We start from the raw sequence: 24,489 nt of genomic DNA, 5'->3' as shown, positions 1-24,489 counted from the left end.
AAGTGGCAAGTGAGCAATCAAACAAAAGAAGCTTGTATTAGCTAGAAATGCAGACCAGAAGCTGCAGGTTACACAGTAGTTACAGTCTCCAGAAGTTGAAGTTTACAACAGAATAACACTCATCAAACTGATTACATCCTTTTTCTAAGTATATATAGAATTTGTTTACAAAAAATCTCTGCTAGCCTATGCGTGGAGGGGTCATAACTGGCCACCAACCGCATTTACAAACTATTATGGGCCTCTAATACTTTATGATTGTTTTAATTAACAAATTTGACATTCCCTGGTACTTTGTTGTACTCCTTGAACAGGTGGAATGTTTCATGAATAAATGTCCATAACTGCTGAAGGTGTTGAACTGCTCGAGGATCGTCCTTTCTTCCTCGGCCGTGTTGTTCTTTGAATGTGCTAGCTAAGGATTTAATGCACAGATTGTTGGATCACGGTCTCCTTCCTCCTTCGGGCACACAGGACAGGCCCAAAACACGTAAAATGCATTAACAATGAACGAAGGGCTGAGAAATAACATTGGCCATTGAATGAAATGGATGGACGGCGAGATTTCATGGAGGGAGGCGATGGGAAGACGCGGGGAGGAGCAATTATAAACCGTCGGATCACAAAAATCAATGGCCTGGATTAGTTTATGTAATCTATCGGGAGATGGGCGATCGGGGTTAACGAGGGCCGTTGGATCACCGTCGGGCAGATCCGACGGTGATCGAGGGCGGAAGATGCGGGGTAGTTAACGCGCGGGGAGGACGTATAGGATGAGCGGTTTCGCGGGCGGGCGGTTTCCCCGCACCGCCTTTGGGTTGCGGTGGTTTTCGTACAGGGCGGGTGCGATGCAGTAATATGACGACGCGTGGCAGGTAGGTCTGGCGGGAAACCGCCTTCCCCGCTGCCTAACGGACGCGCAAGTTTCAGAGGCGGGAGAAGCGTATGGCATTGGATCTGCGGGAACTGATCGGACGTTACAGGATTAACGTGCATGTTTCGAATGACGTGACAGGTCTGGGGCCGCCAAGTTATAATAGACTTTAGCACCCGGGAATAAATGCAGCATGGGTTTTTACAGGTTTAAACGAATTAAAACAAAAAACGCTCGAAGGCCATGCAAAAGGTTTATGGGGGGCTTTTGGTAGTATTAAAACGAAATGTGCCCGGGAGTTAGCAAAAAGACTTTAGCGTCATTATCGGGGATTTTTAAAGTTAATATGGGGTTTATAAAAGGTAAACGGGGATTTATAGGTCTTAAACAAAAAGAAGCCCGGGAGCCCGAAAAAGAGTTTATGAGGGGTTTTGAGGCCAAAACAGGGATAAAGGGGTTTAGAGGGAAATAAGGAAAAATGAAAGGGAAGGATGAAATGGAGGTAGCGGGGAAAATAGGGAGAGACCATGATAACCATTATAAACCATCTCTGAGCCAGCAACCAAGGACCAAACCAATTCCTTCTCCTGGAAAATCAGCAGCATGTAGCAAAGCTAACATTGGCTCCTTCTGGGGATGAGAGCCTCCCTGTGAGGTCTCAAGAACCTGCAGACCATTGCCTTTCCAGCTGAAAGCAAATTAATCAAAATTGCTATTGTTCCATTGGGCATGGAGTCTACTTTGCCTGCACAAAACTGATAAAAACAAAATATTTACAGCCTTTAAGGCCAAAATACCTTAAACAACATAAATTTTCAAAAACCGCCCATTAACCGAGCCATCAAAAACTGTCTCTCCTCTCATACTTTTCAGTATGAAGGTGTTGTTCCCTTGAACCTGTGAAATGATGAAAGGCCTTGTCCAAAAAGCATCAAATTTCCCATAGTTGCCTTTCTTCTCTTTCAATGCATCCCATTTCAAAACCAAGTCACCAATCTGAAAATTATTTGTTTTTGCCTTCTTGTCAAAGGATTCCTTGACCTTTTTCTGATGCGCTGCAGCCTTTTCAACCAGCTGTTCTCTAATCTGATGTATTTCTGTTAAGTCAGTGATCCTGTTTGCCATGTATTCTTCCTCATCCTGCTCTTCTTGAAGGAATTTTGCCACAGGGGGAATTAATTGAATTGGGAATACAGCATCAGTGCCATACACCAGCTTGAATGGAGAATCGCCTGTGGATTTTTTAATGGTCACTCTATTAGCCCACAGTGCATACTTGAGCTTTGAATCCCAATTCTTTTTGTTGTCCTCTAACAACGTTTTAATTATCCTGATCAGGCTTTTATTAGAGGATTCTGCTAGACCATTTCCCTATGGATAATATGAGGTGGAATGAACAAGTTTGATACCCATTGAATCACACATTTCTACCAGCGCTTTTGCCCTAAAGGCTGTTGCATTATCTGTGACTAGTTTGTGTGGACAACCAAATCTACTGAAGATATTCTCTGTCAAGAACTTTATGACCACATTATGATCAGCCTTCCTGGTAGGGATTGCTTCAATCGACTTGGTAAAATAATCAATGGCTACTAATATCCACCTATGCTGGCCGCTGAAATGTGGATTGATTTCTCCAATGAAATCCAAACCCCACTGCTGAAAAGGTCCTTTTACAACTATTGGTTTTAGGGGCAGAGGTTTTAGCTGTTGTTTTCCTTCAAATCTTTGGCACCTGTCACAAGATTTAACAAAAGCAAAATACATCAGAAAATAAAGTGGGCCAATAATACCCAGCTCTGAGAATTTTATGGGTTGTAGTTTTCCAATAATGGTGCCCTCGACACACGCTGTTATGAAACTGTTGCATAACTTCTTTTGATTGTTCTTTGTCTAGACACCTCAAAAATATTCCAGATGGATCCTTCTAATAGAGCAGATTTTCCATAATGCAATACTTTGTTGCTCTAAGTTTTAAAGTTCTAGCCTGACTTTGAGTAAATCCTGAAGGGATCTCTAGCTTCAGCAAAAAATTAATTATTTCAGTATACCAATTACATGAAGCTAGATTTTCGGCCACTAACTGCTTTCTCTCTGTTTCAGTTGCTTCCTCTTCTTCTACTTGACCATTTTCTGCCATTGTACACAGGAAATCCATATCTAAAGACCTGCAATTTTCCTCAGCCAATAACTTGGCAAGCCCTTGACCTCTGACCAGTTTAGTGGGCTTCAGCTCTATGTTAAATTCTATCATCTTTGCAATCCATTTTGCCCTTCTTCCATTAGCATCAGTTTGAGTCAAGACATCTTTTATTGCAGCAGAAGGCACATATGCAATTATTTTTTAATACAATATATAAACCTTGAAAGCCTTTCATATGCCTGTTTTTCTATAATATCATATCTTAGTTCAGCATCCCTCAAGTTCTTGCTAAAAAATGCTACTGGATGTTCTGAACCTTCTTCATCTTGCTGCAATAAAACTGCTGCAATGGTGTCTTCAGAGGCAAAAGAAAATACATGGAACTCCTTGTTGTAGTCTGGACTTATTAATGTGGGAGCCTCCATAATAGCCTTTTTAATAGACTCAAATGATTGTTTTGCTGCACCAGTCCATCTTACCTCTGCTCCTTTCTTCAACATGGAGGTAACATGCTTCACTAGTTCTGCAAAGTTTGGAATAAACCTCCTGACAAAATTAATTTTGCCCAAAAAGGATTGGATATCTTTCTTTGATCTAGGGACAGACAAAGTCTGAATTGCTTTGACTCTTTCTCGGTCAATTTGAACACCTGCAGCAAACACAATATGTCCTAACAGCTTGCCTTCATTTAAAGCAAATTGAGATTTTTTGGGATTGACTGAGATTCCAAACCTTCTGCACTTTAGAAACACTTTTTTCAAATGTTGCAAATGATTTTGATGGCTGCTGGAGTAAACTGTTATATCATCAAGGTAGATGAGGACAAATTTATCCTTCTCTCCCACAAATGCTATATCCATAGCTCTCTGAAAGGTGGCTCCAGCATTCATCAATCCAAATGGCATTTTGGCATACATAAAGGTGCCCCAAGGAGTGGTAAATGCAATCCTTTCTTGATCATCTCGGTGAACAGCAATCTGATTGAAGCCTGAAAAACCATCCAAAAAAGACATCACTTTAGCTCCTGAGACTTTTTGCAGCAAATGCTCCATCTTGGGCAGAGGATAGTTATCTTTCTTTGAGCATTTGTTTAAATTTCTGAAATCAACACACAGTCTGATTTCACCACTTTTCTTCCTCACCACCACCAAATTAGCTACCCATTTTGAATACCTAAGAGGAACAATGATCTTGGCAGCCAGCAATTTTTTAATTTCTTTTTCAATTAGAGGAAGAAGCATAGGATTTATTGGTCTCAGCTTCTGCTTGAAAGGAACGGTGTCTTTCTCCAGAGGGATTTTATGCTAAATTATATTCTTGTCATAAGTTTTCAGATCACTATACTCCCAGGCAAACACATCAGCAAATTGCCTCATTAAATTGCAGTATTCAGCACTTTGATCAGCAGACAAATGAATGGACAAATTCACATACCTAGGCTGACCCGGACTTCCTATATCATGCTTACAGACTGCAAATTGGTCTTCTTTTTGGGCAGCTTTGTAAGGCACATTGTTTTGGTCAAACAGTCTTTCTAGAGGAATTAGACCCTTTGGAATATGGTTACTAGGAAGCTGGACTATGCTGTCTTTACCAATTTTATTTCTAAACTGGGACTGGTGATTTTCTAACAAGGCATCATTCTCTTGGTCAATTTGCATTTCACATCAATGACTTGAAGGAACCTATTTATCTCATCATCATCATCAAAAACATTCCAATGGTGGACATTATCAGGCAAGGAAGGTCTGTACTTGATTTGGACTTCATAAACTAATCTGGGAGGCATGGGAGGTATGAATAGACTAGCAGAAATAGCAAGTGAATCAGCAAGCTGATTTTGACCTCTAGGAATATATGAAATACAGAAAAAATCAAAGGAATCCCTGATTCTCCATACCTCATCTCTGTATGCCTTCAACCTTGGGTGCTTTGCTTGAAAAGTTTTATTTATTTGTTGAATTATCAGATCAGCATCTCCAAATACCTTCAGATTCTTGATTCCTCTGTCTTTTGTTGCATTAAGGCCCAATAGCAGTGCTTCATATTCTGCTATATTGTTTGTCACTTGAAAAACTAGCTTAAAAGACAGCTGAATGCTTTCTTTCTTTGGAGATACTAGCACCACCCCTGCTCCTGCAGTTTCCCTGGAACATGCTCCATCAAAAAACATTTCCCAAACCTGACCTCCTTGCTCTTGCTCGGCCTGAACTGTTGGTTTCCTGAGTTGCATTTCGGCCTTCTGAGATTCTTCCATTTGGAGAATGCATGCTCCAAAATCAGTGTCCACTGCATATATAGGATGATTTGTAGGATTATTCTCATCACTAATGATATATGCCAACTGTGCTTCTCTATATAACCTCCTGCTTTCTCCTCCAAACACTGGGACAGTGGCATAAGATAAATCATTCTGTAATGTCCCACCTAGTCTCTTAATCCACCCTCTGGACAGCAGCATGCCAAACTTAGGAGGGACATCTGCTACCACAATATCCATCATCATACTCTTCATGGGCAGCTGAGTTAAGGTAATGGCTAGATCTTTAATCAATCCAAGACATTTCACCTTCCTTGAATCAAAAGAAAACAAATCATGATAGGGTCTAATGATATCAAGGCCTAACTCTTCCATGACAGCTTTAGGCATTAAATTGTGGTTGGCCCTTTGTCTAGCAGGCAATTGTGGAGGATTTTGTCATGAATGGTTAATGAGACCTAAAAAGATGGAGAATTATTATCAGTGGGCTCAATCATAGGACTAAGCACAATGGCAGGCTTATCATCTTGCAAATTAACAGAGTCAGTGGAGGCTTGTTTGGTTTCTAGTTCAAGGGCTTCAAGGATGGGCTTTCTAAACACTTCACTCTTCACCAACTCAACCAGAGGCACAGATATTTTCAATTTCTGAACTTCTGACTCAAGGCTAAAAGAAGAAGATGATTTATCAGAACTTTTTACCTCTTGAACTGGGGCTTTGAGGATGACTGGATCAGCTACTGGTCTTCTCTGCCTGCTATTCTGTGGTTTTGTTTGGACAGCAGCTCTTTGTGCAAGATTTTCTTTGACATTCTTTGCATTTGACCTCAGGTTATATTTCTGTTGCTGCTCAGTTTGTAGAACAGCTCCTCTGTCCCATTCTTGGTTGTCTTGTTGATGCAGTAATGATTCTTCATACTCAACCAATGTCAAAAATGCAGCGCTACCTTTATCTTCCATGCAGTGAATTTCATCCTCATCTTCTTCAAATTGTTCCTCCTCCATGACTACATTTTGGAAGGGAGCTTTTACTTTCTGTTCTTCCTTTGTTTCTTCTCCCCTCTTCATAATTTGTAACTGCTCATTTGCTCTTCTGAAGGGATTTGGATTTCTTGGAGCAAATGTGTTTTGCTGCCTTGTTTTCCCTGAGTTCTTCTCAACCTTTAGCTTAGGAATTTCAGCAGCCAATGACTCTATCATCTTGGTCATTTTATCTAATTTAGGCTCTGAAGATGATGCAGAAGAAGTAGAAGCCTGACCTCTCTGCCTCCTTCTGTCAGCTTGACTTTTTAGCTTCTCTGCAGCCATGATATTAGACTCTACTTCTAGTGCTGCATCCTGCATATCAGCTAGAGTAGCACATCTTCTTTCTCTCAATAACAGGGAGAAATCAGAGTCAAAAGCATTGGCATAAGTGAGTTTGGCAGAGGTAGGAATAGGCTTTACCTCAACTGGTATCTTACTATACATTCGATTGAATCTTTTATTAAAATCAGGTATTGATTCACCATTTTCCCTCTTCAGATTACCAAACTCAGTATGATAATACGACAAGTCTTTTTAATCTCCCCATTGCTTCAAAAATGCATCATCTCATGCTTCAATATCTGTTATAGATCTCTGGGTAATCCTCTGAACCACTTCTTAGCCTCTCCATCAAGGCTCTGAACAAAAACTCTCATCCACACATCATTTTCACTTATATCTAAATTATCAGCATAACTGTAAAAAGCTTTAAGGTGTTCTTCTACTGTTACTCCCTCTTTACCAGTGAATTTAGGCATATATTTCTGATATTCTCGCACAGGCATAGGATTTAAAGGCACAGGCAACACCAATGGTCCATATCTGGCAGCTACAATTCTTTCTATTCTCGTAGGTGCTTGTTGTCCTACCATGATTGGATATTTGGAAGAATACTAGCAGATTGAATAGTAGGGAGTAATGTGATGGGTGGCAGAGATAAAGGGATGTTTTGGACTGATTGGGATGCTTTCTTTGGACTGAGATTCAAAGGGGAACTAACTGCACAAGGGGCTGAACTAATCTTTGAAGGTTTTTCTTTATTAACAGTGTTGTGCTCTAAATCTTCAGACTGTAAATCTTCAGCAATGACTTTATCTTTCAGAGATGAATAAGATTTCTTAGGCTTACGTGATCCTGATGCCCCTTTCTGTGATGATTTCTTTGCTTTGACAGTCCTCTCAAGGTCAGGCAATGATTCAGCTGGAGATTTCTGAGGATTTCTTCGAGTGCGTCTCACAAACTGAGCCAAAATTTCAATGTAGAGTCGCCAAATGATGGTCTTCCTCCAATGGAGTCGCCAGATAGATGATTACAACCAAAAACTGCGTTCCAACCTTGTCTATCATCAAAGCTTGAAGCTGTGTCGTTTTCCCATGGAAGCTGAGCTTCAATTCTCCTCTCCCCAACAATGGCACCAATTAATGTTATCACCCCAAGAAACTCTCCTAGGTTGTATATCAGAGATGCTCGGGAACATTACAAACTCAACAAAAATGTTAGATAAATGGTGGATGAATGAAAGAAATGTTGCATATTCAAGCCAGATAACCACTTCTACTATGCTTAACCCCAGACATGGGTGAACACCCCTAGACTACAAGGCTTTAGACCACTAATTACCCACAATTTAAGGAAAATGTGATGATGGAGAAGACTGATCACACCAGCAGATGCACAGGACCCTGTGATGGCCAGCTGCAACCAGTTAAAAGGTCTGTAAATCTATCTTCTAATACACAGACAGGATGACAGCTCTCTGGTATTAAAATAACAAAAACCTGCAAACAAATTCAACGATACATGCTAAATGCTAACACATAGGTGGGATGATAGCCCCTCTAATGTTATACATTAACAGCACATGAATAAATGCAAAACAGGCACAGCCTGGAATAAAAAGATGAAGTGGCAAGTGAGTAATCAACAGCAAAAGAAGCTTGTATTAGCTGGAAATGCAGACCAAAAGCTGCAGGTTACACAGTAGTTACAGTCTCCAGAAGTTGAAGTTTACAACAGAATAACACTCATCAACTTGATTACATCCTTTTTTGAGTATATATAGAATTTGTTTACAAAAAATCTCTGCTAGCCTATGCGTGGAGGGGTCATAACTGGCCACCAACCGCATTTACAAACTATTATGGGCCTCTGATACTTTCTGACTGTTTTAATTAACAAATTTGACATTCCCTGGTACTTTGTTGTACTCCTTGAATAGGTGGAATGTTTCATGAATAAATGTCCATAACAGCTGAAGGTGTTGAACTGCTCGAGGATCGTCCTTTCTTCCTCGGTCATGTTGTTCTTTGAATGTGCTAGCTGAGGATTTAATGCACCGATTGCTGGATCGTAGTCTCCTTCCTCCTTCGGGCACACAGGACAGGCCCAAAACATGTAAAATGCATGAACAATGAACGAAGGGCTGAGAAATAACATTGGCCATTGGATGAAATGGATGGACGGTCGAGATTTCATGGAGAGAGGCGATGGGAAGACACAGGGAGGAGCAATTATAAACCGTCGGATGACAAAAATCAACGGCCTGGATTAGTTTATGTAATCTATCGGGAGATGGGCCATCGGGGTTAACGAGGGCCATTGGATCACTGTCGAGCAAATCCGACGGTAATCGGGGGCAGAAGATGCGGGGTAGTTAACGCGCAAGGAGGACGTCCAAGATGAGCGGTTTCGCGGGTGGGTGGTTTCCCCGCACCGCCTTTGGGCTGCGGTGGTTTTCGTACAGGGCGGGTGCGATGCAGTTATGTGACGAGACGTGGCAGGTAGGTCTAGCGGGAAACCGCCTTCCCCGCTGCCTAACGGACGCGCAAGTTTCAGAGGCGGGAGAAGCGTATGGCGTTGGATCTGCGGGAACTGATCGGACGTTACAGGATTAATGCACATGTTTCGGATGACGTGACAGGTATGGGCTCGCCGAGTTATAATAGACTTTAGCACCCGGGAATAAATGCAGCATGGGTTTTTACGGGTTTAAACGAATTAAAACAAAAAACGCTCAAAGGCCATGCAAAAGGTTTATGAGGGGCTTTTGGTAGTATTAAAACGAAATGTGCCCGGGAGTTGGAAAAAGGACTTTAGCGTCGTTATCGGGGATTTTGAAAGTTAATATGGGGTTTATAAAAGGTAAATGGGGATTTATAGGTCTTAAACAAAAAGAAGCCCGGGAGCCCGAAAAAGAGTTTATGAGGGGTTTTGAGGCCAAAACAGGGATAAAGGGGTTTAGAGGGAAATAAGGAAAAATGAAAGGGAAGGATGAAATGGAAGTAGCAGGGAAAATAGGGAGAGACCATGATAACCATTATAAACCATCTCTGAGCCAGCAACCAAGGACCAAACCAATTCCTTCTCCTGGAAAATTAGCAGCATGTAGCAAAGCTAATAGTTCCCACAGATGACCATAGTATCGACATACTAATGAAAACGCTTCCAAACAAGATGCTTGTGTATTTTCGAGACAAGCTTGGTCTGGTTGATATGTCGTCCCTATTTGAGCAGGAAAGATAGACACTACATTTTTGTCTTCTGAGAATGAAGAAGAAATGGAAAATTGAGTTATCATCTGGCATCTGACACTCTTTGAGGATGAGGTAGGGCATCCAAGACAAGAGTGGGCAAGAGGACCGATATTCTTGAGGGTTGGGAACCCAAGATGAGAATAGTCCTAGTAGGGCATACTCGGAGAACACCCGGGTGGGTATGACCCTAAGAGAGACAATGACGAGTGTGTCTATAAGTCATTGGTCTCGCCAACATTGTGCTCTGATCTATGATTGAAAGATAGAGCGATTAGTCAAGGCCTTGCTATATGGAAACAATGTTGGTTGAAATGATGCTATAACAGATGGATAACTAATCCGACTCTTTGCTTATGAGAACTCTTGTATTGAGAATGTCCATGTACCATGTATGAATGAATACCTCCCTAGTTAAGAGGGAGTGTTGAAAATAGTGTAACTAGGTTCGGTCTTCATTATTTTTGCATTAATGTATTTTTGTATTTAAAGAATTATTTTTGCTCTAATTAAAGAGCTCAAGACAAGTCATGTAAAAATGAAGACAGTCATGTATTATTTGTGTAAATGTAATGAATGTAAGTCCTTCTAGATCATCAAAGAAATACTCAAATGTGTACCCACAGTTTTACTCTTGAAACCGCTCAAAGGAAGGCTATGAAACCACATCGGCTCAGCTAAATGATCTAAGGAAATTTCGGCCTAATCGAAGTTCACATCAACACAATGAATGGGAAGGCAAGCCTATATATAGGCTACGTATGGAGCCTCCACAAGGAAATTTCAATACACTTCTCTCACGAAGAGGCAACATAGCGAAGTAGCCGCAGCGTATGAGGAAGTTTGTCCCCTCATCGAGCCTGCACCTCGTCTCAGCATCCGGATCTGGGTTAGCATATTGCATTTCATGATTGCGTTTGAAGGGCGGTCCTAACCTCAATAGGAAGGAGGAGACTGCAGATGACAGTGTGAGGGTACCATAAGGTTAGAAGAGCCCTAACTCCATCCACGTATGCATATACGCTCTGAAATCTAGGGCACCCTCCTTCGCTGTGGTGACAGTCAACCGGATCATCTTGTGGAAGCCTTGTACATCAGCTATATTCATAACTATGACAACGTGTAATAAATATATATATGGAGCAAAAGTAGACCGAGGCTAGGAGAGCCTATCCGAACTGTTTTGGTGCAGACTGATATAATTCTTCAATTGCAGAATTGAACAGTATTACAGGGTACATATTTTGAGGTATTATCATTTGATGTTGAAGGCATTTCAAGGTCAAGTTTGGGTCATGTAATGTCTCAATAAAGATTCCATAAGAAAGAGTTCAAGGGTTTTTCCTCTCAAGTTTTGGAGAGGTTTTTGCTCTGGCATGATGCCAATATTTTGTGTACTTGTGCATGATTAGTTTTCTTGTTTTGATAGCTGGTTGATGATAATGATACATAGTAATAATATCAATCAAATCTGAAGAAAATAATATCTCAAGCAGTTATCTAAGAAAGAGAAATATAACAATTGCATTGCCCTTAAATTTCTCAACATGGGGCCAAGCAGCAGAAGGAGGAATAGAAGTCTGAGAACGACATGAGCAAAGTGAAATGCTTTACTTGTGGGAAGATGGGTCACTATGCATCCAAGTGTCCCAAGAAGAAGGGGAGGAAGGAGAAGGAAGTGGCAGCATCAATCAAGGTGGAGGAGTTCGCCTCAAGCTTTGATACAGTGTTTGCGTTGGTGGTGAGCTTAGCCACTAGTGCTACATCCACGAGTGTCTGGTTCATAGACAGTGGAGTATCTTACCATATGACTAAAGTGAGGAAGCACTTTACAAGTAAGTACATGCCTTTAATTGGAATTTTATGGATGAATTTTGATGTGTGGATTTGGTATATCTTATCTTGGAGCTTCTCTCTTCTCAAATTGTGGATGGTTGGATATATTCTATTACATGTAAGTACATGCCTTTAATGTTATTCTTGTTTTACTTCGTCATATACATTGGACTAGGATCTTCACTATTCTTAGGCTAATTGCTGCATGCATTTACTGCTTTAAATTGTGGAATTTTGTCTCTATTATAGCATCTTTCAATGTATGGGCCATGTAATGTGACCGAAATCTCCTAGGGGTAATTCCATCAACAAATTGATCTTGATAAGCCATCACCTTTTGCACATCAAAGTATAAAAGCTGCAAAATTGCTTCTCTTTGACCTACAAGGCTAGCGAAGTAGTCTTGAGGCCTCCTTGACCAAGAACCAAAGATCCTCACTCATATTCATCATAGACTCCATTCTCCCAAGACTAAGGCACTGATCTACCAAAAGGTGGTCACCTTAAACCAACTTCTTTCACATTTTCCTGCGTCTGGCCAAGTTGGGTCACCTAGGGCATCATTTTCCCAATGAACTAGCCCTCCAAAAAGTTCGATCTCCTAGCCCCTCCTGCGCTAGTATCTCCTCAAGACCTCCTCCAAACTTGAGGCCATTCCGACGGTGGAGTTGTGAGAAAATCCAAGCCCTAGCCCTGAGATCAAACTTTGTCGTAGCATCCCCAAAGGCTAGTAACTTATTAGATAAATTCAACACCTTTAAGTGAATATTCTTTCTTTGATCTTTCCCCTACCTTGTCTAGGCTAACGACACCATTGGTTGCTAAACTCCTTCCTCCTGACCTAGACTTGGTCCACTTGGTCCCGTGTGGTCCCGCTCCTTAAAAGGACAATTCTTCAATAACCATCTGAAATACCAATTTCAACAAGGATTTTAGGGATTGGGAAACTCCTTCACAAGTCATATCCCATAAACCTAATCCTCAAATCCTCCCTTCCTTCTCCTAGAAGACATTGCACCTTTGATTAGAAAACGAGAAAGCTTTATCTTTCAAACTCTTCTGGAAAGGGATTATTTTGGTCACTCCACATCCATTCATTGATTTATCCTTCATCGATGACTCCATAATATACTGGGTCTCCTCCCATTGGTGAAAGTCCATAAATAGAAGGGAGCCTTAGCTGAGGTGACAGTGGGCTAAGTCTCCATGTGTTTCCCTTGGTATAGCATTTGCCCTTTAGGGATCCCCTTTAGGTCCCCTACTAGTTTGAGCAGTAACAGGTACCACCCGTGAGCACATGTACATGTTACCAACACAAACATTTGAAAACTCCCAACTCATTGAAATTTTGTTTACAACCCCATCCAATACAAAAACTCCACCAACTTACAACTTGCAAAACCATCCCTTGGCAATCCACAATAGCACCTAACAATGCAAACTGTTATGAACCTAATCTTTATATTGAAGATTAAATAGTGTATTTTATATCATTCAAGATTATGGCTATAATTATACATTTATACAAAAGTTTGCTTGAGAACTCGTAATGAACCTCTCTCAAAAACGTTGGTCATTGTTGGTAATGCTAGATACTGTTTGATCCCAGCCAGATTCCATTGTTGATCATCTTCAACCACGAAATCTTGAAACTTGAGAACCATAAAATCCTTCTTTGCTCTCTTTAATCCATAAAAGTCATCATTCCTTAAATTAATATTTACCCATTCAATCTAGGTTGTGTCGCAAGTATTGAATGGATCTTTTCTAAATTGCAGTTTGTTTTGGTCATAGAAAGGAAAATAAACGAGCAGGTCAAAGAATAATCTGATGATAAAATTCCTACGCTTGCATGGCTAAAAAGTGTATTCCAATGTTGATGCAAAACCGCTGTCCTGCAAGTAAATATTCTTGGAGCTATTTCTTTTAGATGTATAACCCACTATAAGTGAAGCATATATACTACATAAACATGCAATTCTCAAACATTTTTTTTATCAAAGATGAAGAAAACATTATAGCCAGACTAACCATGGGAAACGGACATGAGAGATCACTAGCATCTACTACATGGAATTGGACTTACCCTCTAAGATAAGTCAACGAGAATTCCTTTAATTTCCCAAAATAGATGTATAGTTTTCCCAAGGATTGATTATTACAGTTGATGAAAACGTCAAGCATTTTGCTTTGAAACATTTTAATATGGTTAAAAGATCGTAATCAGAGTTTTATACCAAAATTGGTAGATTGACTATAAATTCATGTTTTGGATGGTATGATAAGCAAATTTTCAAATGTCTATCAGCGGACCTACATTAAAGCAAAATAAATGTCAGCTGTCCACATTTTCGATATCAACCTTTTGGAAAAACCCATAGTAGAAAAAGATTTGAGATTTGAATATGAATATGAATTCGAATACAATTTGGCAAAAAAAAAAAGAAGATGAAAAAAAGACAGTACAGAAGTATACATCTCATATACACGAAAACATGCATTTTTTTCCAAATTTAGAAGGATGTCCAAATAAATCAAGAAAAATAATATATAGAATTTTCTATCTTTAAAATGGTTTTGAAATGGGTTTTTTAAAGAGTTCATGAGTGGACGGGTGACAAAGACATGAGATATTTTATCGCATCCAAAAGCAAATTCACGGCATCAAAGACATAAAGTCAAATCTCAAAGACATACAAAAGTAAATTCACAGTATTATATCCATCTTATAAAAAAAATTCAATGAACTTCACGCTACTGCCGAATTCTGGTAAAGGTCAATAGAGCCATATCTTGCTACTGTATAGAAATTTACGTTTTTCGCGGCTCAGACTATGCCCTCAAATGCGAAGTTGGTATCAAAAATTTTACAAGTTTGAGACCTGTTGCCCTTACAATGAAAAAATGGTATTCCTTGAGACTCTTAGAAAATATAGTTTGTTCAGTTCTCCTATTCTCAGCAATTTCTGGCAAGAAACAAGTAACTGTTTCAATGGCAACTCGCGAGTGAACTAGTAGTCACAGGTTCGGCTCCTGCCAAAGTCTAGCGACTTTAACAGAGGACTTCACACAACCCATTGAGCTGGATTCAGTGAAGCTTTTATTCTATAAAAAGGTCGCTAGAGACCAGAAGAAACACAAAAAGACGCCTTGCAGAATACTCATTCTCTACAGTGCATAGAGAAAAAATCATAAATCAAACAGGTTCAAGGTCTTCATAAAATATTGTACACACAGAGTTGCCATCTTGCAAATTTTATTGTATATCTGTAGCTGAGAATGCATAAAGGAAACACTTACTAACATTTCTGGTTCTGTGGAGTTTCTAAAGGAAAAACAGCTACCTGATTGGGATGGAAGACTGTGAAACATTTGCCCGGGAGAAAATGAGTCGCAAGTGAGGCGCCCTGAACCTGGTGGTGCTGCTACAGAGATGGCGGGAAGCAACAAGGAGGCGCAAGGATGTCGTAGGAGGAATCTTTATCATCGCCATTGCCAACGAGGAAGGTAGTCTTGTTGCAAGGTGGATGCTCTACCTCTCTAGAATACAGTGTTGTTCTGTCATGAAGCTTAAATTCAACCAAGCTGTGCCTCTAAAAAATATGGACGAAGAGCCTTGCCCTAGATTATTAAAATAATATTTATTATAATACAATATATTTGAATCGATAACTTTATGTGGCCAGCTTCCGCTAAAACTTGTCTGATTTGGCGATGGAAAGAATAACTATTTGAACAAGTGAAATTACCAATATACTATATTTTTAATGTAATAATTATATGATTATTTAGAGATTATATTAAAAACGGTATTATGATTTTATTTATAAACAAAATAAAATTCATTTTTTAAATATTTATTATATAGTTGTTAATTCAAATTTTAAAAAAATTAAAAAAAATATATATATATATATATATATATGATAATATTATTTTAATTAAAAATAAAATACAAATGAGTAGTTTTTAAGTGTAACATTGTAGAAAGTTTTCTCGTTTATTTTCTGATCTAATTTGTCTAGAATCTGGCAGGAATTCATTGAAATCTTGACAGGTGAACTTTACACAATCAAAATGCCCTAGAAGTTTTTTAGGGTGTTGAATCCATACATGCAGTAAAAAAACTAGTTTAAACAACACAAATCAAAGTTTGGCTACAAATTTTTTCATCTAATTCTAGCCACAAATCTGTCAGAAACTCCAAAAAGTCACACTTAAAGACTACTCCAAATACAAATATTTAAATTGATGAATAGGTTAGATTTTTTCATCTTTGTCCTAAGAATGAACCACAATAAATGATTATGTAATTAATTCGTAAAACAATCTCAAATATATATATACATATATATATATACATATATATATATACATATATATATATACATATATATATATACATATATATATATACATATATATATATACATATATATATATACATATATATATATACATATATATATATATATATATATACATATATATATATATACATATATATATATATATATATATATAAACAATTTAATATTTTAATTAAATTTATCTTCCAACTTATTAAATTTATATACTTTAACATAAATCAAAACATTTTTAGGAGCGAGAGAGGTTATCTATCGCCCCAACGAAGAAATAGAGTTAGAATAAGTGTGTGGCTTGGTGAGTGCTACTAATAATTAAGCCGAATTTATTATGACCTTGTGGCAAGGGTTAAAGTTAGCTATATCAAGAAAAATGTGGCAGTTGATGGTATTTAGGGACTATGATAGCCATTCAACGGGGAATAAACTTAAAGGAAACTTTAATGGAGCTCAATCCTCCATTCTGCAAAGAATAAGAATACAAATTGGAAAATTTGAAACAGTCAAGTTTTACCATGTCAAGAGAAATCTAAATCCAAAAGTAGATAACAGTCGAGTTTTACCTCGCTAATAAAGGAGTCCAATTGGATCAAGGGATTAAGCACAGTGGTTTGCAAAAGCACTTACTATCCCTTGAGCATTTTTGTAGAAGTGTGGGGATGCAAGTCAATATCAGCAAAACGAAAGTAGTGGTCTTCTCTAAGAAAAGAAAACATAACCAGCATAAGTTATACTTTGAAGGCAACATTCTAGAAGAAGTTGCAGATTACAAATACCTCGGAATTGACTTCAACAAAAATCTAAGTTGGAATGGTTGTAGAAAGAAAATAACTTTGGGGGTTGGAAAGCATTTTATGCTTTTCAAAATAGGTGTAGAGAGGCAGAGTTATGGCACTGGAAGACCACTCAAACTCTTTTTGGGCTTCTAGTGATTCTGGTGATTCTCTATGGTTGTGAACTGTGGGTTAGGAGTACCTCTGACATGCAGTGGAGACAAATTGAGAAAATTCAGAAGCATTTGATTACAAACAAATTTAAGATTAAAAGTGCAGTTTCTTATGATATCTTGTTAAGTGAAACAAGGACTGCTCCTATTGAAGCAGTCACTATGTTGCAAGTCATAAGGTATTTTTAAAAAAAAATCGCAAATGGAAGAGGGCAGATGGCCTAAGGTTATCTTTAATGATAGATTGTGCAAGAGCAAAAAAACTTGGATGCAGCAAAATAACAAATGGTTTAGTAAATGGGGTATTTGCTTGAACGCGTGTCCCATAAACAGCAAAGAGATAAAAGCCTTTGTTATGGAAAAGTGCCACAAACGTACTTGGGATAAGGAGCTAGGAAGAAAGAAAAATTACTATATTGAAGTGTTTAATCCCACACATAATCATCAACCAAAAGCATACATAGAGGCCAATATCTCTTGGAGAGCCAAAATTCTTATTGCTCAGTTAACGACTAATTCTCATCAACTCCGTTGTGAAACAGGGCACTGGAAAAGGCCAAAGGAAGTGTGGGAGGAAAGGGTATGCATTTTTTTTTCTTCCGGAAAAGTGGAAACAGAAAAACATTTCGTTTTAGAATGTGAGGCCTTCAAAGACAACAGGGAAAGTTATGCAGGTATGCTGGCAGCTAGCTCTTGGGATAATCTATTTAGTGAATGGTTTTTCGAGAAGCTGGGAGAATTTATTATGAAGTTTCACATAAAAAGGGCCGAACACATCAGGCAAATGAAAAAGCAATCTATCCCATAGGCTATCTTTAGCCTCGTGGACATTAAAATAATTTCTTTCTTTCTTCTTTCCTTTACCATAAAAAGCGAAAACAATGACCAAAGAATCACTGTATTGATCGATTCAAGAGGAATAAGAGAGGGAGTTAATAATCAGGCAGGTTGAGGAATAAGAGAGGGAGTTAATAATCAGGCAGGTCTACAGAATGTACAATGCAGGATGGGCACTGATGATGAGAGGCAAATCTATGGCTCAGTGGGTGAAGTTCTCTAAAGAACAAGCTTATAAGGCTCAATTGGCAATCACTTTCTCTATCGAAGTTTGAGTCTCGAAATTTAGGGTTCTAGCATGTAAAGTGGGTTGTGTTAGAGAAGAAATGGAGACGTCGTCTATCTTAGAAAAGGAGGAATTCGGTTGCCAGTTACACTACCTCGTGGCAATGCAATTATGGAGCATATCTTATCTCTGATAAACAAACAGGGGGAATGTAAGCCACGGGGGTTCAGGTTCAACTCCTTTTGATGAATCAAAAGAATGGCATGCTTCATGCCAAACTTGATAGACTCCAATGGAATTGGATATTTTTGGATCTCCACCTTGCAAGACTTTAAGCTTTGAACAAGAATGGTGTAGAAGGAGTAAGCCTCAGCGTGGGCAGTAAAGAGGTGTTGGATGTGAACCAATTTGTGGCTTTAGAACCGCTAAAGAAAGACAATGACGACGTGAAAGAGACCTAGGCCCCTGCTCTAGCACAGTTAAGGCAAGTTGATGGTGAATTTGTTGAGGTAAATTCATAATTCAGCTCGGGCAATGTAGGCTAGTTTACACTATATTTTAGACTATGTATTGCAGATATGTCTTATTCTTAGGAGTTTTTTGGAAGGCCTTAAGAACATACCAATTTAAATTTGTAGTATGTAAAAGGTGTAATAGGGAAAAAAGCATTTTTTGGATATGTTTGTGCTCAAAAGTTGAAAATACAACTGAATTGGTAAAAGTAACTAACCTTGAAACCAGCTTGTTATTAATATAAAAATCCTAACCATTTCGTTTAATATATATATGTGTGTGTTTGTGTGTGTGTGTGTGAGAGAGAGAGAGAAAACATCTTTAAATATTTTAATTATAAATTTAATATTTTTTTAATTATAAATTTGGAAGATAACATTTCTCTTCTAAAAGAAATCAAATCCATTGTGTTCTCATTAGCTTAAATCAGGCCCTTAGGCTACATTGGCTTTTTTGCCAATTTTTATTAGCAATATTGACATGTCATAACATTTGACCTTTATAGAATGATTGATCCTTCTTCCAAACGTAATTGTATTGGGGGTATTAACTCAACGTCTTTGGCTACCATCTCAGAGGAGTGGAATCCCTCCTCCTTCACTCGGTTTAGGCCTATTTTGTTGTGTAATGTATCTTATAAATGGATCTTTAAGATTTTTATATCCAAGCTCGAGCTTATTCTTTCAAAAATCACTAGTGAAAATCAAGGGGGGTTTATTCATCGACAACAAATCTTTGACAACATCATTTTAGTCTAGGAAGTTATGCACTCCAATCAATCAAGAAGTGACAAAGGAATGGTGATAAAATTGGACACAATCAAGAAGTGACAAAGGAATGGTGATAAAATTGGACACGACAAATGACTTTGATCGTGTCTGGCATAGCTTCCTCTTCAAGGTAATGTTTAGATTTGGTTTTGACAATAGATTTATACAATGTGTTTCTCTTTACATTTGAAGGCCTTAGATCTCACCCCTAGTCAATGGGCACTCTGGTGGGTTTTTTAAAGCCTCCATAGGTCTCTCTCAAGGTTGCCTCCCTTCCCCCTTCCTCTATATTATTATGGCAAACTCTCTAAGTAGGCATCTAGAGTTTGAAAGGCAAAATGGTTGTCTTACGGGTATTTATTATACAAGGGGAACCAAGAGGATCAATCACTCTAAATTTGTGAATGATACATTGCTTCCGAGTGGAACTTCAACCATTATTGTCAGTAGTTTTAAAATATCTAAAGGCCTGATCATATCTACAAATTGAAGATCTATTCTTCGAATATTAGCACAAGGCAAAATCAAATTATGAAAAAATTAGGATTTAACAATGTAAACTTTGAAACGGGAACTATAAACTCAAAACGGGAACTCTGGCCAAAAAACCCCAAAAAAACATCAAAAACAGTGCTAAAAACGAAAAGTGTGTATACTGGAACGATGTTTTTATTTTTTAGGCGTTAATTTTGAACATGTTTTAAAAATGGCAGTAACTACGAACTTTACTATGAAATTTTCGTGCAAAATATAGCTTCAAAATGAAAGTGATGATACTGGAATAATGATTTATTTTTTTTAGGGTCAATTTTCAACATTTTTAAAAAATGCTAATAAAACCAAATTTTTATGTGTCAAACAAAGTTGTTTATGAGAAAAAAAAAACACATTAATGTTTTTGGTAGAATATCATTTTTCTTTCCTAAGTATAAATTTAACATGTTTTCAACCATAACATGCTAGGGTGGGCGCCACAGCCCGACTCGTCCCCTACCTCTAACCCCCCTCTCGACACCCTCACTACCTTCACCCACACCCCGCGCCCCTGCCCCCTTTAATCCCTACCAACCCAACCCAATGCCCGCCCGAGCGCCCTCACCCTTCCCCCTGCCCGGCCCGGGCGCCCTCTCAACCCCCGCCCCCCCCCCCCCCCAACCCTCCCAACCCCCCCCCCCCCCCAACCCTCCCAACCCCCCCCCCGCCGGCCGAGGCACCCTGCAACCCTCCCCGCCCGGGCGCCCACACAAACCCCGTGCCCAAACCCTCTCAACGCCCCACTCCCCTGGCCTGGGCGCCCTCAATCGCCCCCAGAACCGACCCCCCACCCGGCCCGGCGCCCTCACCCGCCCCCCGGCCCTGGTGCCCTCACCCACCCTCACTCGACCACCCACCCGGCCCAGGCACCCTGCCAACCCCCCCCCCCCCCCCGCCCGGGTGCCCACACAACCCCCCGCGCCCCAACCCTCTCTACCCCCCGGCCCGGGCGCCCACAACCGCCCCCCCACCCGGCCCCGACGCCCTCACCCGCCCCCGGGCCCAGGCACCCTCACCCACCTTCACCCGCCCGCTCGCCCGGCCCAGGCGCCCTCACCCGCCCGCCCGCCAGGCCCGGGCACCCTCACCCGCCCCCTCGCCCGGCGCCCTCACCTGCACCCACCCGGGCGCCCTCACCGGCCCACCCGACCCGAGCGCCCTCACCCGCCAGGCCCGGGCGCCCTCACCCGCCCGCCCGCCCGCGTGCCCTCACCCGCCCTGCGCTCGCCTACCAGCCCGGGCGCCCTGACTCACCCTACCTCGACCGTGCCCCCGCCTACCGAGGGGCGGAGCGGGCCGCCTACCGGGCAGGGGCGCGGGCTGCCCGGGTGACGCCTGGCTCCGCCGCGCAGCAGCGCGACCCGGGCGGCCTACGCCCCCGCAAGGCATGCGGCAGGGCGATTCCGGGAATCGCCTCGCCTCCTGTCGGGCGCGGGCCGCCCGGGTGGCGCCTGTCTCGGCCGCGCCACCAGGGCGGCCCGTGCCCCCTCCCGGCAGGCGGCAGGGCGATTCCAGGAATCGCCCAGGCGAGCGGGTGAGGGCGCCTGGGCGGGCGGGCGAGGGCGCCGGGCGGGTGGGCGGGCGAGGGCGCTAGGGCGGGTGAGGCGGGCGAGCGGGAGAGGGCGCCCGGGCGGGTGAGGGCGCCGGGCGGGCAAGGGCGCCCAGGCAGGTGAGGCGGGTGACGGTGCCGGGCGGGAAGGCGAGGGCACCCGGGCGGGTGAGGCGGGTGAGGGCGCCGAGCGGGCGAGGGCGTCGGGCGGGCGGGCGGGTGAGGGCGCCGGGGCGATTCCCGGAATCGCCCTGCCGCCCGGGCGATTCCCGGAATCGCCCTCACCCGCCCGCCCGCTCGGGCGGGCCAGGGCGCCCAGGCGGGTGAGCCGGGTGAGGGTGTCGGGCGGGCGGGCGAGGGCGTCGGGAGGGCCGACGGGCGAAGGCCCCCGGGCGGGTGAGGCGGGTGAGGGCGCCGGGCGGGCGAGGGCACCGGGCACACGGGCGGGTGAGGGCACCCGGGCGGGTGAGGGCGATACTGGGAATCGCCCGGGCGCCCTCACCCGCCCGCCCTCCCGGCGCCCTCGCCCGCCTCACCCGCCCAGGCGCCCTCGCCCGCTTGCCCGGCACCCTCACCCGCCTCACGCGCCCTCGCCCGCCAGCCCGCTCGGCGCCCGCACCCGCCTCACCCGTCCTCGCCCGCCCGGCCGCCGGACACCCTCGCCCCCCCGCCCTCGCCCGCCCGCCCGGCGCCCTTACCCGCCACACCCACCCGCCCCGCGCCCTCACCAGCCTCACCCACCCGCCCGGGCGCCCTCGCCCGCCTGCCCCGGCACCCTCACCCGCCCGCCCTCGCCCGCCCGCCCGACGCCCTTACCCACCACACCCGCCCGCCCCGCGCCCTCACCAGCCTCACCCACCCGCTCGGGCGCCCTCGCTCGCCTGCCCCGGCACCCTCACCCGCCCGCCCGCACGGGCGCACTGACCCGCCGGCCCCCCCGCACGGGCGCACTGACCCGCCGGCCCCCCTAGGCACCCCCACCCACCCTGCCTCGGCCGCACCCCCACCCAGCGAGCGGCAGGGCAATTCCGAGAATCGCCCTGCCGCCTACCGGACGGTAGCGCGGGCCGCCCGGGTGACGCCTGCCTCCGTCGCGCCACCCAGGCCGCCTGCGCCCCCGCCCGGCAGGCGGCAGGGCGATTCCCGGAATCGCCCTACCGCCTGCCGGGCGGGGGCGCGACCGAGGCAGGCGCCACCCGCCCGGCAGGCGGCAGGGAAATTCCGGGAATCGCCCTAGCGGGTGGGTGAGGGCCCCCGGCCGGGGGCAGGCGGGGTGGGTGGGTGAGGGCGCCGGGCGGGCGGGCGAGGGCGCCAGGGCGGGTGAGGGCGTCGGGCGGGCAAGGGCGCCCAGGTGGGTGAGGCGGTGAGGGTGCCGGGCGGTCGGTCGAGGGCGCCCGGGCGGGTGAGGCGGGTGAGGGCGCCTGGGCGATTCCCGGAATCGCCCTCACCCGCCCGCCTGCCTGGGCGGGCAAGGGCGCCCAGGCGGGTGAGCCGGGTGAGGGTGTCGGGCGGGCAGGCAAGGGCGTCGGGAGGGCGGGCGGGCGTAGGCGCCCAGGCGGGTGAGGCGGGAGAGGGCGCCGGGCGGGCGAGGGCACCGGGCGGGCGAGTGGGTGAGGGCGCTCGGGCGGGTGAGGGCGATTCCGGGAATCACCCGGGCGCCCTCGCCCGCCCGCCCGCCCGGCGCCCTCACCCGCCTCACCCGCCCTCGCCCGCCCGGCCGCCGGATGCCATCGGCTGCCCGCCCAGCGCCCTTACCCGCCACACCCGCCCGCCCGGCGCCCTTACCCGCCACACCCGCCCGCCCGGCGCCCTCACCAGCCTCACCCGCCCGCCCGGTGCCCTGACCTTCCCACCCCCCTCGCACGGACGCCCTGACCCGCCGGCCCCCCCGGGCACCCTCACCCACCCTGCCTCGGCCGCGCCCCCACCCATCAAGCGGCAGGGCGATTCCGAGAATCGCCCTGCCGCCCGGGTGACACCTGCCTCCGCAGCGCCACCCGGGCCGCATGCGCCCCCGCCCGGCAGGCGACAGGGCGATTCCCGGAATCGCCCTGCCGGGCGGGGGCGCGAGCCGCCCGGGTGGCGCGACCGAGGTAGGCGCCTCCCGCCCGACAGGCCGCAGGGCGATTCCGGGAATCGCCCGAGCAGGTGGGTGAGGGCACCCCGGCGGGGGCGGGCGGGAGAGGGCGCCCGGGCGGGTGGGTGAGGGCACCCCGGCGGGGGCGGGCGGGGTGGGTGGGTGAGGGCGCCGGCAGGGCGGGCGGGCGAGGGCGCCAGTGCGGGTTAGGCGGGTGAGGGTGTCAGGTGGGAGAGGGCGCCCGGGCGGGTGAGGGCGCCGGGCGGGCAAGGGCGCCCAGGCGGGTGAGGCGGTGAGGGTGCCGGGCGGGCGGGCGAGGGCGCCTAGGCAGGTGAGGCGGGTGAGGGCGCTGGGCGGGCGAGGGCGCCGGGCGAGCGGGCGGGTGAGGGCCCAGGCAATTCCCGGAATCGCCCTCACTCGCCCGCCCGCCCGGGCGGGTGAGGGCACCGGGCGGGCAAGGGCGCCCAGGGCGGTGAGGCGGGTGAGGGTGTCGGGCGGGCAGGTGAGGGCGTCCGGCGGGCGAGGGTGCCCGGGCGGGTGAGGCGGGTGAGGGCGAGGGCGCCGGGCGGGCGGGCGGGTGAGGGCGCCCAGGCGATTCCCGGAATCGCCCTCACCCGCCCGGGCGCCCTCGCCCGCCCGCCCGGCACCCTCACCTGCCTCACCCGCCCGGGTGCCCTCGCCCGCTCGCCCCCCGCCCGGCACCCTCATCCGCCTCACCCGCCCTCGCCCGCCCACCCGGCGCCCTTACCCGCCACACCCGCCCACCCGGCGCCCTCACCAGCCTCACCCGCCTACCCGCCCCGGCGCCCTCACCTGCCCGCTTGACGCCCTCACCCTCCCGGCGCCCTCACCCGCCCGCCCGCCCGGTGCCCTGACCCGCCCGCCCCCCCGCACGGGCCCCTTGACCCACCGGCCCCCTCGGGCACCCTCACCCACCCTGTCACGCCCCCAAGTCTACGGTAACTTTTTTTCCGTGCCCGGCGGGGTGCGGCACCACCGTGT

General features: G+C 45.6%; 1 protein-coding gene across 2 annotated transcripts in view; it reads right to left on the bottom strand.

The window, feature by feature from the left end:
• The window catches only part of LOC149237885 (DNA gyrase subunit B, chloroplastic/mitochondrial-like), a 135,692-nt gene extending 120,421 nt beyond the window's left edge, over window positions 1–15,271 (bottom strand). Inside the window, exon 1 of one of the 2 annotated variants that reach the window (XM_089366881.1) lies at window positions 15,013–15,271. In XM_089366881.1, the coding sequence (XP_089223007.1) occupies window positions 15,013–15,161 (149 nt within the window). In that variant the 5' untranslated portion in view covers window positions 15,162–15,271. The remainder of the gene's footprint in view (window positions 1–15,012) is intronic. The other variant, XM_089366882.1, reaches the window with a different exon arrangement.
• Between the last annotated feature and the right edge of the window lie 9,218 nt (window positions 15,272–24,489).

The sequence above is a fragment of the Pinus tabuliformis genome, chromosome 8 (genome assembly GCF_031772625.1).
Source record: "Pinus tabuliformis cultivar Carrire ecotype Pingquan chromosome 8, CPIR1, whole genome shotgun sequence".
In the NCBI taxonomy this organism is placed as follows: Eukaryota; Viridiplantae; Streptophyta; class Pinopsida; order Pinales; family Pinaceae; genus Pinus; species Pinus tabuliformis.
Note: the sequence above shows the minus strand (reverse complement) of the source record. Positions and strands in the feature narration are given on the sequence as shown.